The following is a 15,357-nucleotide window of genomic DNA, read 5'->3' as shown; positions in this document are numbered from 1 at the left end:
TTTCCCTTTTCTCTAGATCAAGAGGCAGTCAAGAAATGTATTTGAAGACTGACCACATTCTGAACCAAGAGCAGAATACGTGCCCATGGGAGGGGAGCTTTGCATTTGCTAATTTCCCAAGGCTCTTGCAGCTACCCATCTTGTAACATCTAGGCTGTTTCATTCCTGGAATTTGCAGTGCTCTGTTTTTGGAAGAGTCCCCATCAGTGCAAGCCTATTTGAAAAGAGAGATAACAGCAGCTTAGTTCCACCAGGAAGTCTCACCCCTGAGAGCCTGTTTGAGGATGTTGGGGGCAGACAGCAGGGGTTGGGGGTTGCCTTCAGGCTTTTGTGGGCTTTCAGGAAGCAGCTGGCTGGCCACCAATGGAAACAGGATGCTGTCCTAGAATGGGCTTTTGGTGTGATCCAGCAGGTCTCTTCCTATGTTCCTCCTCTAGTTCTAGAGGTAGAGCCAAGAGGAGGTCAGAGTGACGCATGGCATCCTGAATGTCTGGTTCTCAACTGAAAGCTGCAGCTTGCATAGCAAGAAGAACATAGTGTTGATGGGGGAGCTGCCTTGTTCTGCTCCCACAAATCTCTAGGGCAGAGTTTCCCAAACTTGAGTCTCTAGCTGTTTTGGACTGCAATTCACATCATCCTTGACCACTGGTCCTGCTAGCCATGGATGATGGGAGCTGTAGTTGAAAACAGCTGAAGACCCAAGTTTGGGGAAACAGCTGATTTAGGGAAGCTCTGCTGGCCAGATGTTGGTTACCATATACATGGTAGCATTTATTGGTCACCATAAATCATCACTACTTAAACCCAATGACACATCTCTTTGTTCTTTAAACAAGTGACTCTTGAAGATGCTGCATTTCTGCATGGTGTGGCAAGGGCAAAGCCCAGGTTGTTGGTGCTGCTCTAAAGATCGAAAACACAATGAGGTTATTAGCTTCCTCAGCAGGAGCATCTATAATTGGACTACTGTAATTGGATGTATTTTCCAGTAAGTGCATCTTGCAATGCACCTCCTGGAAAGGAACGGAAGCAACATGGACTCATTTTACCTATTTTTTTCAGTTGTTTAAGATGCTAAGCATCCTGTTCTGCATGCAAGGAGCAATAATGGTAAGGGATTAGAGGGTGGGTGTGCTTGCTTCCAAAGGAGACCCTCCACCTTAGTTACCTCTGTGCCACCCCCAAGGTGTGACAGTTTGCTGCTTCATCTTGCAGCAGGTATGCTGTGCAGTTCAGTACTTCTAAAGTCACCTGTGATTTTGAAAACTTACAGAAAGTTCAATGTAGCAAGTTCAGTGTACAGTAGATGAAATGACGGCAAATGACTGTAGTGAAAAGAATGTCCTCTTGATAGATGGTTCAGCCAGACTTTTTTTTTAAAGTGTTGCACCTGCATTGCTTTTATGTTTTGTGGATACAGAGAGGAGCTGGAACAGGAGAACTAGACACCTGCTTACTCTTTTGCAACAAATGGTTTACAGCATAAACATTTCTGAAATGCTCATTTGACCCACTATTGAAAAATGTAATTGATGTGACTCCCTTCATGTTGCTGTTTTTCTTGCTTTCTCTTTTCCTCACCCAATAAATGGGAAGATTGATATAATTACTACACCTGACTGATTCTTCTCATTCCTTTTTTCAGTTCTGTTTGTTTTTTAACCCCCCCCCCAAAAAAACTTTATAGTTTGGTCTTCTGATTCTGTTCTACAGCTATTTACTTTATATAAAGACATACTTTTTGAAGGATTGCAGCTTGGGACAAGTAGCTTTGTAAGGCCTTGGGAGGAGAACCTTTGCATGAGCAGAAGTGCATTCCTCTACCAAATATATGACTGTGTGGCAGGGCGTTTTGGAATGTGTAATGATACCATACTTGGTGATGATGTTGGCAAGAGAGAAGCAATTGAAATGCACACAGTGGGGCAGATGGAGAAGCACATGTATGCAGCATCTGAGACATAAAGGGCCCCTCCGGATTGGTGGTTTGTTTGTGGGTAGATTCCGCAACATGCCTTTGATGTAGTAATAGCCCATTAGTGGTTATACTGGACTGTCTGCATGTCATTCCACTTTGTTGTTCTGTGATGCATCTCCAGCACTACTGCATTGATGCAGCCTAGAAGGGTGTTTTTGAACTGGACCCAGAAAGGGGTTGGCAGCCAGAGCAGTTGGGCCAGGATTGGTTTTCAGTGCTCAAGCCGTCTTGCCCTGGTGAGCTACCTAGCCACCAAATTCTGCACCAGAAGGATAGACAATATTGGGCTGGGTGGAGTAATAGTATAATGAATAGCTTAAAGAATATACTACATACTATATTCCTAGCATAAGGAATCATCACGTATGTAGCTCAGGCGGAGCCAACATGGTGCCCTCCATATGCTGCTGGATTTCAATTCCCATCATCCCTGACCATTGAGCAGGCTAGCAGTGGCAGATGGGAGGAGGTGTCTAAAACTTCTGGAGGACACCAGTCTGGCTACCCCATGTAGCTGAACAGACAGTTTTGTGTTGGTCTATGTCTCTGGACTTGCCAACAGAACGTTGGCTTTGCCTAAGGGTCAGGATTTTTGTTTTTGTTTTTTTGGGAGCATTTAGGTACTGTTTCAAAGTGAGCATGCCTCTGGATAGAAGTTGCTGGAGTGTGGACTTGCGCATCTCCTTGTAGACTTCCAAAGAGATAGAATTCTGGACTAGATATTGTGTCTGATCAAGCAGAACTGTTCTAATGTTTTAGTTACAGGTAGGTAGCCGTGTTGGTCTGAGTCGAAGCAAAATAAAAAAATTCCTTCAGTAGCACCTTAAAGACCAACTAAGTTTTTATTTTGGTATGAGCTTTCGTGTGCATGCACACTTCTTCAGGTATCTGCACACTTCTTCAGGTATCTGAAGAAGGTATCTGAAGAAGTGTGCATGCACACGAAAGCTCATACCAAAATAAAACTTAGTTGGTCTTTAAGGTGCTACTGAAGAAATTTTTTTATTTTGTTCTAATGTTTGTTTTGTGCAGTAGGCAGTTCCCACTTAAAAGTGTTCCAAATGTTAACTTCTGTCTGCACCTTTGCACCTTTCCTGAATCTGAGGCAGTTTACCAGGATATGTGTACACATACATACATACATACATACATGCAACCATCTTTGCTAATTCATCCCTGGGTCCTCAGCTGTAGTGATGTGGGGTGGAAGAAAGTATGTTTTATAAGTTAATTAGTAAGGATGAATGGATGCCAATTGTAGATACAATAGGAAGCAAGCTTGGCAGTTTCAAAGTTGTACAGTAGTTAATGTGGTTATCCCCACCCATCCCAGATGATTGCTCTATGTGTGCTTTAATTTTTGTCTCAGATATTTCATGTCAAATACTTGTGGTATATTGGGACAGAAAATGTTGTAGTTGTTGTGGTTGTTGTTGTAGTTGTTAATCATATATTTATATCTGTTAGCTGCTTTATACAAATGCCTCAAAGCAACTTAATAGACAAACAAATAAAACCGGTTGAAAATGAATGTGGAGTACTCCTCCCACACACACTTTCATTTATATTAAATGCAGATACTAAATACATGCTGAGGTGGATCACTTACGAGGGCAGAATCTCTCACCCACAGTCCTAGTTTGGTCTAATTAAAGGTAAAGGGACCCCTGACCATTAGGTCCAGTCGTGGCCGACTCTGGGGTTGCGCGCTCATCTCGCGTTATTGGCCGAGGGAGCCGGCGTATAGCTTCCAGGTCATGTGGCCAGCATGACAAAGCCGCTTCTGGCAAACCAGAGCAGCACATGGAAACGCCGTTTACCTTCCCGCTGTAGCGGTTCCTATTTATCTACTTGCATTTTGGCGTGCTTTCGAACTGCTAGGTTGGCAGGAGCTGGGACCAAGCAACCGGAGCTCATCCCATCACAGGGATTCCTGACCTTCTGATCAGCAAGCCCTAGGCTCAGTGGTTTAACCCACAGCGCCACCTGGGTCTAATTAGCCTCTGGATTTAACCAACGAGGCCATTTTGGACAAGCTACAGCTGCCTGTGACTGTCAATCACCTGACACTAGAGATCTCCAGCCAAAGTGCTGAGGTCCCACGGCACTAAGGTCGTAGATATGCCCCTTCTCGATCCTTGATAGTAAAAGGGAGTAGCAGAAGCTTATATCTGAACTTAGCCCTGTGGAATGTCACTGGAGTGCTAAGATCAGACATAAGTCTGTCTCTGTTCTGTGGCTTGAGGTTTGATGTCAGGTGATTTACAGGTAAGTGGCCCCAGCCACCTGTCAAAAATGGCCCACAGAAGATGGTCCAGTTCTGGATCTGGTTCCCACTTGATTCACTAGGGTATCAGAATGTTTTCAGATGAAACCTGAATTGTTTCCAGTACTATTACCCTGTGCAGATTACCCTCAATTCCCATTCAGAAATCCCATTGCAGAAATCCCACGTTACTACTTTGCTGTCCACTACAGCTTTGGCCAAGCCACTTAGGGAAATTCTATCTTTTAGTGTTTTATGTCTTTGGAGCCTTATTGTTCAAACTGATCAAATAGCCATATGAGCAGAGCTTCCAGATGTTGCTCCTTTTTTGGCTAGGCTTTTAAATTGTGTCATAATGCAGTCACAGCTTCCATTTTTAGCTATTGCTTCTGGACTCAGAACGACTTTTTAAATTATTTTTTTCCTACTCCACCCTTCTTGCATTTTATAAAGAGAAAAAATCCTTGGGTGTGCCTCTTCTTTCGAATTGCCTTGTGTTTTAAAATGCTAACAGTTATAAATGGTATGTGCATTGTTTGTGCTGTTGGAAACACAATTTTTATGAGTGCAAAACAGCCTTTGTGATATGTGAATGTCACACCGTGGTTGTGGTTTGCTTTGTTAGTTGACTCCTTATCAGGTTAGCAGTCAGGGATGCTGGCAGTCAAGAAAAAAAGATTTGGAAAAGTATGCAAAAACCTGTTTTGAGATTTGGATGGCAAAACAAAGAAGTGGGGCTGTATCTAATGCTAGTCCTAGCAGACCCCCTGAAATTAATGAACATGACTAACTTGGTTCATTACTTTCAGTAGGTAGCATTCAACCAAGTTTTCCTCAGAGCAGACCCATTGAAATGGATGGACCTTACTTAAGCCATAGCCATTCATTTCAATGGGTGTGCTTCAAGTAATACTTCATTGAATGCCACCCAATGGGTCTACTCTTGGACTAGCATTAGATAGAACCCATGGTGTACTTTCTTTGGAAGGGAGAATTTTCAAAAGGCCACCAGGAACAGAATGTGATGTTCTTTTAGATCTAATTTTAACATGTCTTTCTTTCAAACTTCCTTAGGGCGAAGGCTGCCGTACTGTCCCTCTTTCTGGCCATGTAGGATTTGACAGCCTTCCTGACCAGCTGGTTAATAAATCGGTTAGCCATGGTTTCTGTTTCAACATCTTGTGTGTGGGTGAGTACAACACTTCTCTCTCCCCCCCCCTTTGGAAAATTCTGTTGCTGAATGGGGACTCTTCATGAAGGTAAACTTGCCTAACAAAGTAATCCTTTGACTTATCCAGAACACACATTGTGTGTTGTCATCTGATCCAGTTTTTAACAGCTGATAAACAAGGATCACTGCCTCTTTGGGTGGTCTGAAGATGATGCGGTGGGAAGCGCTCTGTGTAGTGTTTTGCTGGGACAAATGAGCCGAAGCACAGAGGTTTACACTGAAGGCATGTAGGATTTGTTGACTTGGGATGTGATGTTCTTTGATGGAAAATCAGCTGGGTGGCTTGTTTTTAAGCCCGATGTTGCTGGAAAGAATAGACACACAGAGGTTCTTCCAAATGTGATGCTGTTGCTGTGAGTTTGCTAGCTCCAATGATGTACCTTCATTTAAGTTTTATTTGGGCACCCCCCCCTTCACATGATTAGTTATCACATGGAAGAGTGAGAAGAAGGCTGTGTTGGATGGTCTCCCTGTGTAACCAAATTTTGCATGATAGCTCCTGACGAGCAGCTAGTCATCTGTGTTTTGGATACAGTTGGGTGATCTTTTATATCAAGGTGGCAGACTGAACCTTTCAGAGCTGTACCATTTTAAATCAAGTTTTGCAAGATGGTTCCAGAGATGAAGGAGAAGTTATTTATCTATGTTGGGACACAATTGGACACCATTTTGAATCAAGCTGGCACTCCGATGTATGCAGACATGGATTAGAAAAACAACAACACCCTGCTTTTTGATCTCTGGAACTGTGCATTGGATGAGTTCGTCTGCAGAGGGGAGATTGCTCTACATGTGTTGCCTTCCTCTCTGATCAGGGTTCCACATCACAGCGGGAGCCTGAAGTTCACAGAGCGGGCCTTCTCTACAGATAATGCCACCCCTAGTTAAAACAGCAGATGAAGAGAGAGAGAACTGATTCTGGACTGCACAACACCAGTTATTGGTGGGGAAGTTGCACAGCTGAAAACTCTGGTTGGAATGGGTCTAAATGATCTGTTTCTGACTATGCACCTTCTTGAGCAGCTTGACAAAAAAGCGGGATGTTGGTGACTGGGCAATAGTCGTTTACCACTTCTGGGTTCAGGGAGGTAGATCACAGCATCCTTGTGGCCCAGGGGAAACTCCCCTCTTCTTGCTCCTAATTAAATATCTCCTGTCTGGTTTTTTCCTGATCGAAACTGCCACCAACTGACAGCTGCTGTTAGCCCTGCTGAGGGAAATATTACAGATCTACAGATCCTTGTATTATGCCTATATTCCTCCCTACAGAAGGGCTTTCAGCAGCTTTGAGGGATTCAGTTTTATATTCGTAAAACAGCATTTGGGGAGGGGGGTAGTTAAATACCTCCCTCTGCTCTGATGAAAATTGAAGTAAAACAAGTTAGGAGAGCTGATAATGGATCTTTTGCACTGTGTTTGCCGTAACACATTTATTCTGTGTGTGTGTGTATTTGTGGGATGGGGTGTTGTGCATAAACCCTGCACATTGAAAGGTTGAGCTTGACTTGCTGACTGCCTGTGTAGGAAGCTGCCGAGTTGCTATATGTAACTAGGTGACACGTTCTCTTGACGGTGCTCTAGTTTCAAGGTAATGCTAATAGACAATGGCAGGTGTGCTGGAAGGAGAATTCTATAGTTCAGGAAGCAGTGCTGTTGTGGTACATTTTGAAGTTGGGGAGCAGCTCAAGACAGCCCCCCTCTACCAACCATGCCCCACCCAAAAACACAGGCAGCTGTATTGATCCACTGTAGAAATTGGAGTTCTTGGTGAAGTCCAGAAATAAACAGTAAATTGCAAGAACTCGGGCCAGGAGGAAGATGAATTTCAAGTAAATCTTCAAAAGGTTTTATTTATCTAATGAAGAATTACAAATAGGAATCAATTCCAGTATAATAGGCAAATAAAAATAAATTCCAGTGAAAAAATCCCAGGACAAGGCCCTGTTTCGACAATTCTTCGTCAGCAATGTGTTAATGGTCAGAGTGTACCAAGTATGAAGGCAAACAGGGAAGAAGGGGTGAGTGAAGTTCTACAAGGGGGTGGGGGCAGGAACAATGATCTAACATTGGGAACAAGGGTGGGAGGAGACCAGCAGTGCCTCCTATTCGCTAAGAGACCATGGTAGAAGTCGCATGGGGCAGGGGGCAGATTCAGCCTCCAAGGAGTATGTTGCAGCCACCAGTGCCACTGCAGCAGCAGCAGCAGCAGCAGCAGCAGCAGCAGCAGGTGATACATTCCTTGGAAGCCAGATCTACTATCCCTGTGGATCCTGTTTAAAGCATTGCCCCCCCCAAAAACCCTCCTCTTTTCTGTTTTAAGGCTTTTCTCTCTCTCTCTCTCTCTCTCTCTCTCTCTCTCTCTCTCTCTCTCTCTCTCTTATAAAAAAAGATTACATTTCTTTAAAATCAACAATAAGCTCAGTTAGAAAGAAAAATAATAATTCTAAGTACCCACTGTTAAGGGATGCGGGTGGCAGTGTGGTCTAAACCACAGAGCTTAGAGCTTGCCGATCAGAAAGTCGGCGGTTCGAATCCCCGCGACAGGGTGAGCTCCCGTTGCTCAGTCCCAGGTCCTGCCAACCTAGCAGTTTGAAAGCACGTCAGATTGCAAGTAGATAAATAGGTACCGCTCCGGTGGGAAGGTAAACGGCGTTTCCATGTGCTGCTCTGGTTTGCCAGAAGCGGCTTAGTCATGCTGGCCACATGACCCGGAAGCTGTCTGTGGACAAACGCCGGCTCCCTTGGTCAGTAAAGCGAGATGAGCACCGCAATCCCAGAGTCGTCCGCGACTAGACCTAACGGTCAGGGGTACCTTTACATTTTACCCACTGTTAGGGATTCAAACAATAAGTGGGTTTTTGTTTTTGTTTAGAAAGGAAGACATTCTAGAGAATAGATTTGAGCTGATTCCAGTACTCATTGGGTAACATGCCCTGCAGTGTTGGGGCCACAGCTAAAAATGCCCCACTTCAGCCATTCAATTTGTCATGGCCTCTTCTGATAATAGCAGTGGACATGAGTACTGACATTGAGAGAAGCCTTTCCTTCCCATAGGTATTAATGGACTCAGATGACACAAGGCTTTCTAACTAGAAGCAGGACTTTGAGATAGAAATCTGCCTGTGAACATGGCTTTTGTGGCTTCTTCTCTGCCAGGAAGTGAGCTGCTATTTCCGCACCAACTGTAGCTTCTGAACCACACAGAGCACATTGCAGTAGATGGCCTTTGAGGATGCATGTTTGCAGGCATGGAGCCCTTTGATCTAGGAGAGGCTGCAGTTTCCAAACCAAATTGTTGTCAAATGCTTCTTGCTGCAGCTGCTGCCAGAACTTCTAGATCAGGGATGGTGAACCTGTGGGGGTGTGTGATAGATGCTACTGGACACTAACTCCCATCAGCTCTAGCCAGCATGGCCAGTGGTCATACACCTGATGCCATATGACATCAGGAGCAGAGATCTCCATCAAAGCACTGAGGTCCCACAGCACTAAGATCAATGATATGTACTTCATCACTCCTTGATAGTGAAAGAGAGCTTCAGATTTATACTCCCAACAATATCTGAAGAGCCATAAGTGCCCCCATCCTTGTTCTAAAGCCAGCAGCTGGACACCAGTAGCATGCTTAGATTGGAAACCCAATTAGCTAAGGGGCATGAATTCACACCATTAATCTTTTCAGGGAAGTCCTAGGACACCTGCTTTACATGCAGGTCCCAGGTTCAGCCCCTTGCATATTGAGTTAGGACTGGGAAGGTCTCCTGCCTGAAATGCTGGAGAGACACTGCCTGTCAGTGAGGATAGTATTGAGCTTGATAGACCAATTGCCTGACTTAGTATAAGGCACTTTCCTGGGCACATTCCAGTTCTCTCTCTTGACTGCTGGAAAACAGTGCAGCACAATCTCTGTCAGCTTTGGGAGCTGAGAGTTGCCTTGCGCTGAGTCAAACCACCCAGCTTGCTGTTGTCTGCACTGCCTGACAATTGGCTTTCTAAGGTTTCAGACAAGGTTTTCCTACCTGAAGGTGCTGGGGATTAAGCATGGGACCTTCCGCATGCAAAGCAGGTGCTCTACTACTGAGCTACTGCCCTTCACTGATACCCTACAGATTCTTCTTCAGGACCTATTATGGTGAAGCAGTTGAAATTTAGTTGATTATTATTGATAGCTTCCACTATGAAAACAAGCAATGTATAGTGAAGCTATTGAAAGTGGTACCAAAAAAAAAAGCATTTAAGCAAGCTTTATTTTGGGAAGCTGCTAGTCACCTTTGATGGAAATTGGAGAAATGTAAATTCTTTCTCTTCTGCATTTCCCTCCTCCCTTCTGAACCCCATTGGATGCTCTTTTGATTACATTTTGTTCCAATTACATTACAAACAAAAGACTTTGAAATCATATCAGAGAGCTTAAAGTAGCTGCTTTCTAGATTTCGTAGCAGAAAAATATCTCTGTACTTGATAGGAAATGCAGAAAATGTAGAGTTCGGCAGAAAGCAGAGTGTTCTCTGAGGCTTGGTACATTAATAAAAAAAAAGGTTAGGCATTGCCTCTGAACACTTTACTTCTGTTTAGATATTGGTTGCCAACTAGGCTGTGATACTATGACTTGTAGAAGGTTTGCAAACTAAGATTGGGGGTTAAGTATTTCATCGGCACTGAACATACCCTGGTTAAATTGTTTGTTTGTTTGTTTATTAAATGTATTACTTGCTCTTTTTGCCATGGCAGCTCAAAGCAATTTATAGTATTTTAAGCAAAAAACAAACACATTCATACATTAAAACCAGCATTTTAGAAAAATCTAAAATACCGGTACAATTATATATATTTAAAAACAACTACATCTCACCCATGCAAAAAGTCTATAGGTAGTTAAAAGTCAAAGGCCTGGTGGAAGAGGAATATTTTTGCTGGTACCTAAAGATATGTAATGATGGTGCTAGGTGAGCATACCTGGGGAGAGCATTCCACAAGGAGAGTGCCAACATTGATAGGGCTGGTTCTCCTGTTACCCTGCCTCTCCATCCTTTCTGTTTATAAGGTGACTGGTCTTGCTGGTGTCTTTCTGTACACATCCTCCAGGGCAGGGCTTCGTTCACTAAACTAAACCTTGGTTTCATTGTCCATTTGTGATCTTAACCAGGGTTAAAGCAACAAACTATGGTTAGCACTAACTAAGGTTCAGCATTCCAGGTCATATGGCAACGGTAAAAGAGTTTTGGTAAACGAGACTCACTGCCTTCCTGTTGAGTGAATTATGCACATAAAAATTTGACTGCCTTGTGCAGTTTTTAATGTGCTGTCTGCCCTGTTTAGTTGGAAAGAAATCTGAAGGGAGTTGACAGCTGCGCTTCAGCTATTACTTTCGGTGGACAGGAGAGCAACCCACTTTCCCATTAGCCTGGAATTCTGTTACAGGCTAACAGTGGTGTCCGTCCGTCCCCCCCCCCGGGGGGGGGGGTTTTAGTAAATACTAGGTTGTCCATTCTGATACTTCATATTAAAAGCAGTGAGGAACTGTCATGGCTCTCAAAGCACTAACCTGATCTTACGAGTCATCTATAAGCAGGAGGAAACCACATACCTCAGCGTATTACTAATATGAATACCTTAGCATTTATTTGGCACTACAGTGTTGAAAAGCCTTACTGCTGCAACCCTGAAATGTTGGGCAATGTTTATTATACCTATATTGCAGAAGGGAGACAGGTCAGGGAGAGTGATGGAGGCTGGCCTAAGGCCGTATAATGACTTTTTGAAAGCTCTTGTGGTGTCGTAGTTAAAGTGCAAGGTTAAGACTGATCAGAGTTCAGATTCCAACTCTGCCATGAATATAACATTGAGATAGACCATCTCTCTCAGCCTAACCATAGAATCATAGAATTATAGAGTTGGAAGAGACCACAAGGGCCATCCAGTCCAACCCCCTGCCAAGCAGGAAACACCATCAAAGCGTTCTTGACATATGCCTGTCAAGCCTCTGCTTAAAGACCTCCAAACTCTTACCATGGCTGCATCAGACTATGTGCTCTTTAAAAACCGAATTTTTGTACAGGCCACTTTACCAAATTGCTTTTGTTTCGATGATATATATGACGATGTGTGACCTCAGTTAATGGATATACTGTATTCAGTCTTTACCCAACTTGGCTACTCCAGATCATGCCAATGGGGTAGTTAGATGCTATTTTTCTGTATAAAAATGTTTTAAGAATGCAGGAATTAGATGCTTTCTGCTTGATCATCGGAACTCATGGTCTGTTACACACACAGAGCTCTGTCCCTCTTCTTTTAAAAGTTGGGTCTGGCAAAGACTTCCTAGCCTTGGCAAGCTGTGAAAGATTGCATGTTCAATACTCAATGACCTCTCTGTCAGGAAGCGCTGCCTGGGCACAGCTCCAGGATGGAGTCTCATTGAGAGTTGAGATTGGTCTGTAATGTCCCATTCCAGGAAACTCTTGAATTCAAAAGCAATAAATCCATACACTTTCCTCCCAGAGATGTGATGCAGTCTGCACCTCCTTCTGATGAGGGCCCTTTTTGGGGTGGTGGTGGAGGTTCTGTTCCAGGAAATCTGTAGCTCATTAAATATCTGTTACTGTTTCTTGGCAATAACTCAGGTAAGGCAGTAGCACCCAATATCTTTATTAGAGCTGTCTGAAAAAAAGGAAAATATAGAGAACTGGTTTGTGAATTCCAGAAAACTCTTTCTCATGCTCAATTGTTAAAGGCTAAAAAGAAAGAAAAGGAAGTGACAGGGTGGAGTTCTGGGTAGGAAGGCTGGTAGGAGATGAGATGGAAGCCCAGACTGCAGTCTATTTCAGTCTTAAAATGGCATTTAGTGAAGCTCTTTGCAGACAAATTAGCTCAGATTTTGCCCCACTGCTTTAGTTGCACCAATGTACATTAGGACAAAGAAGCAATGGCTCTCAGTAGTGTAGCAGTATGGGGTTGCAAGGGGCCGAAGACTCGTTACTATTTCTGAAGCGGGGTCCCTGCGTACAGTGTCCTAGAATCACCGTAGAGTGGAAAAGGGCAGCTTTTTAGCCACTGTATGCTCCAGAGCTAAGCATTTAAGAATATTGAAAATGCAAAGTGCTTCACTTTCATGAGAACAGTGTGCAAGAAGACACAAGGCACTGTATTGGCGGCTTTCTCCTGCCTTCTGTGCCATTTTCCTGCTGCTCTTTGCCCTGCAGGTATCATTCCCTGCAGTTGGCACCATTTAAGTGTGGTTAGTTTTGGGGAGAGGAATTTCAGCATGAAAACAGCACAGGGGTGTAGTCAAATCCCACCCCACATACTATGGTTCCAGTCTGTACATACCCCCCCCTCCGCTGGGGCCAAAAAGAACAAACCATCATCTTTCTCCAACCTGGTGCCCTTTAGGATATTTTGGACCACATCTCCTTTCAGCCTAGCCAGCCCAGCCATATGGTCCTGAAGCTGATGGGAATTGTGGTTCAAAACATCCCAAAGAGTGCCAGGTTGAGAAAGACTGGTCTAGTCCAATTGTCACACTGGATGGTGGGATGTTGCCTCTTTCCATATTTGCACAGATGTCATCCACCTGTAGTGCATCAATTCTTAGTGCTGTGATCATAACTTCAGACTCTTTATGGAATGTCCAATTACTGTATCTGTTTCCCTGAAATGTTTTAAAGATTTATTATTTGAGGTGTTTCAATAGGGCTTAATCATTAGCAATTCTAAGCAGTGCATAGGAATCGTGTTTTGCTTCATTTCTTGTAGCCTAAATTTTTGCTGTTCGTGTGCCCCCCCCCATTCACATGATGCCAGTTTTAATTAAAACTATGTTTTTAATGGCCTTTAGTGATGACGGGGTGTGTGTTTTTTTAGCACAGCGTGGGGTGTTCTCTTAAAACAATAAAAATACTTATTTATAGCTAGATATATCCCTGAATTAAATCTGGCCCAAAGAGACAAGGTTCACTATAGTTGGTGGGAAAGGATGTCTGAGCCAGCTGATATTTTTCTTTAAAAGGCAGAAAGAGATTCTAATTTAGGATTGGAATAGTCAGGCACACGGTATCTCTCCTGAGACTGATGGCAGGCATCCATGCCATCTATGCCGCTGTTGTGTTCCCAGCACTGTAGAGAGGCCCAATTTGGGGTTAACCCGGGGCATTAGCCCCGAAGCATATGCAGTCATGAAAAGGATAGTGCCTTTGACCACACACAGTGCGCTCATTGGTGAGGGTGTGGAAACTACAGCTAGCATTTTCACAGACATTAGGAAGAACAGCTTCCTGGGAATGGTTTACACATCCATGTGCAATGCTTGATTACCATTCATTGGATGGCTTTCAACTGAATATATGAACTGAAGGGGTAACATTTGAACTAGGTCCAGTCTCTTAGCCACTTACACATTACCAATGCTGGGTCAGTGGTCAGGTAAGCTGGTTATTGACAAGCCTGGATTTGTATCTGGAGGCCCTGCATGCGTTTTAGAAATTTAGTCTAGTCTTCCATTCCAGAAAGTATCTCCCATGTTGTTCCTCATCAAATGATGGTACTTTGGTCTGGACTAATCATGTGCTGTGGGCCATGAAATATTTACCTCTGAAAGTAAACATATTTTGATATGGGGGTAGGGGGACAGGCCTGCAAAGGTTTCCTTGACCCAGTGTATTTTAAATGCCCTGGCAGCACCCTTCTCCTTTTCTGCCATCACTACTTGTAGCGGTGCTGGTTGCTTCCTAACGAGTAAGCAGCTCCAAACCCTGTGCTTGGTTTTTACAGGGTTTTATTATATACATATGTACAAGACAGAGCATCAAAAAGCATGACTGTACTATTCTGATTCAGAATCCAGAAGCACCTCCCGTCATGACTTCTGCCAACACAGCCCCCTGGGCACCCTAAACCTCCTCCATTGCTCCCTCCTCTTTCCCCCCTCCTCAATTGGGGTGAGGGCGCTGGTGGAGCACCCACTGCGCAGCTGAAGGACTGGTGCTGTATCTTCTGGAACCTCCCCTTCAAGAGCACCTTGGTCCACCCCCCACAGTCCCCTCTCTGGGAACCTAGCCCTCTCAGCATCCCCCAGGGTCTGCATTTCCTCCTGGCCCCAGTCCCACCTTCCTGGGGAAGTTGCCAGATGCTAGGCTCTGGTGCTCCGGCTCTCTGCTGACCCCTGGTGGTCCCCTGACACTACTTGGAGACTGCTTCAGCCATGGTTGTAGTTAGATAATTGCCGTACCATATGCCTCCAAATGGATAATAATTGGCAGTCTCTGGTCCTTTAATGCAAGGTGCTTTTACAGGAAGAAAAACGCTTTGCTCAGATAGAGAGCAGGAAAGCCATTTAAATTGCTGGGTCAATGTCCTGTCTCACCCAGAATTGTTACCGCAGACTGGGAAATACAGTGACCTAGCATTTGGGCAGAAAGCTTTCTCATCCATGTTCGCAGAGGAAGACGGTAGACATCTTCCATTGCACTTCATACAGATACTACTCGCAAATGCTGTCTTTACAGCCACATTGTCTCAAAATTGGGAGCATGCAGTATACCTCAGAATACTGGATGCTGGCAACAAAGATGAGCTAGGGGTGGGACAGCCAAGTCTTTTATCGCAGACCTAAATTGGGAGGGCCCGTACGTAGTGCCCATTGGTTCTGCACTCTTGCTTTAGGTGGTAAGAGGGGCAAATTTTGGTTGGATGCTCACTTGCTTTGCCCTAGGAACTGCCAGCGTGCTAGACTATAGGGATCTCTTAACAGAGAATTATCAGTGCCCATTATTGAACGTATGATTCTCAGAATGTGTTGTGTAAAGCCATGGCTGTCAAAAGTAGTACAAAAACAATGCAAGTTTTATAGTTTCGATAATGTCCTGAGAATCATCCTCAACTACC

General features: G+C 44.1%; 1 protein-coding gene across 9 annotated transcripts in view; it reads left to right on the top strand.

Annotated features, from left to right (window-relative positions):
- Positions 1-15,357, top strand: part of SEPTIN6 (septin 6) — a 51,461-nt gene that overhangs the window by 11,206 nt on the left and 24,898 nt on the right. For all 9 annotated transcript variants that reach the window (XM_088664490.1, XM_088664489.1, XM_035113797.3 and 6 more), the window contains exon 2: positions 5,319-5,433. Coding sequence is in view for 7 of the 9 variants with exons in the window: in XM_035113797.3 (XP_034969688.1) it covers positions 5,319-5,433 (115 nt within the window). In the remaining 2 variants the exon portion in view is untranslated. The remainder of the gene's footprint in view (positions 1-5,318; positions 5,434-15,357) is intronic.

The sequence above is a fragment of the Zootoca vivipara genome, chromosome Z2 (assembly GCF_965207765.1).
Source record: "Zootoca vivipara chromosome Z2, rZooViv2.hap1.1, whole genome shotgun sequence".
Classification (NCBI taxonomy): domain Eukaryota; kingdom Metazoa; phylum Chordata; class Lepidosauria; order Squamata; family Lacertidae; genus Zootoca; species Zootoca vivipara.
This window is presented reverse-complemented; position numbering and strand designations above follow the sequence as displayed.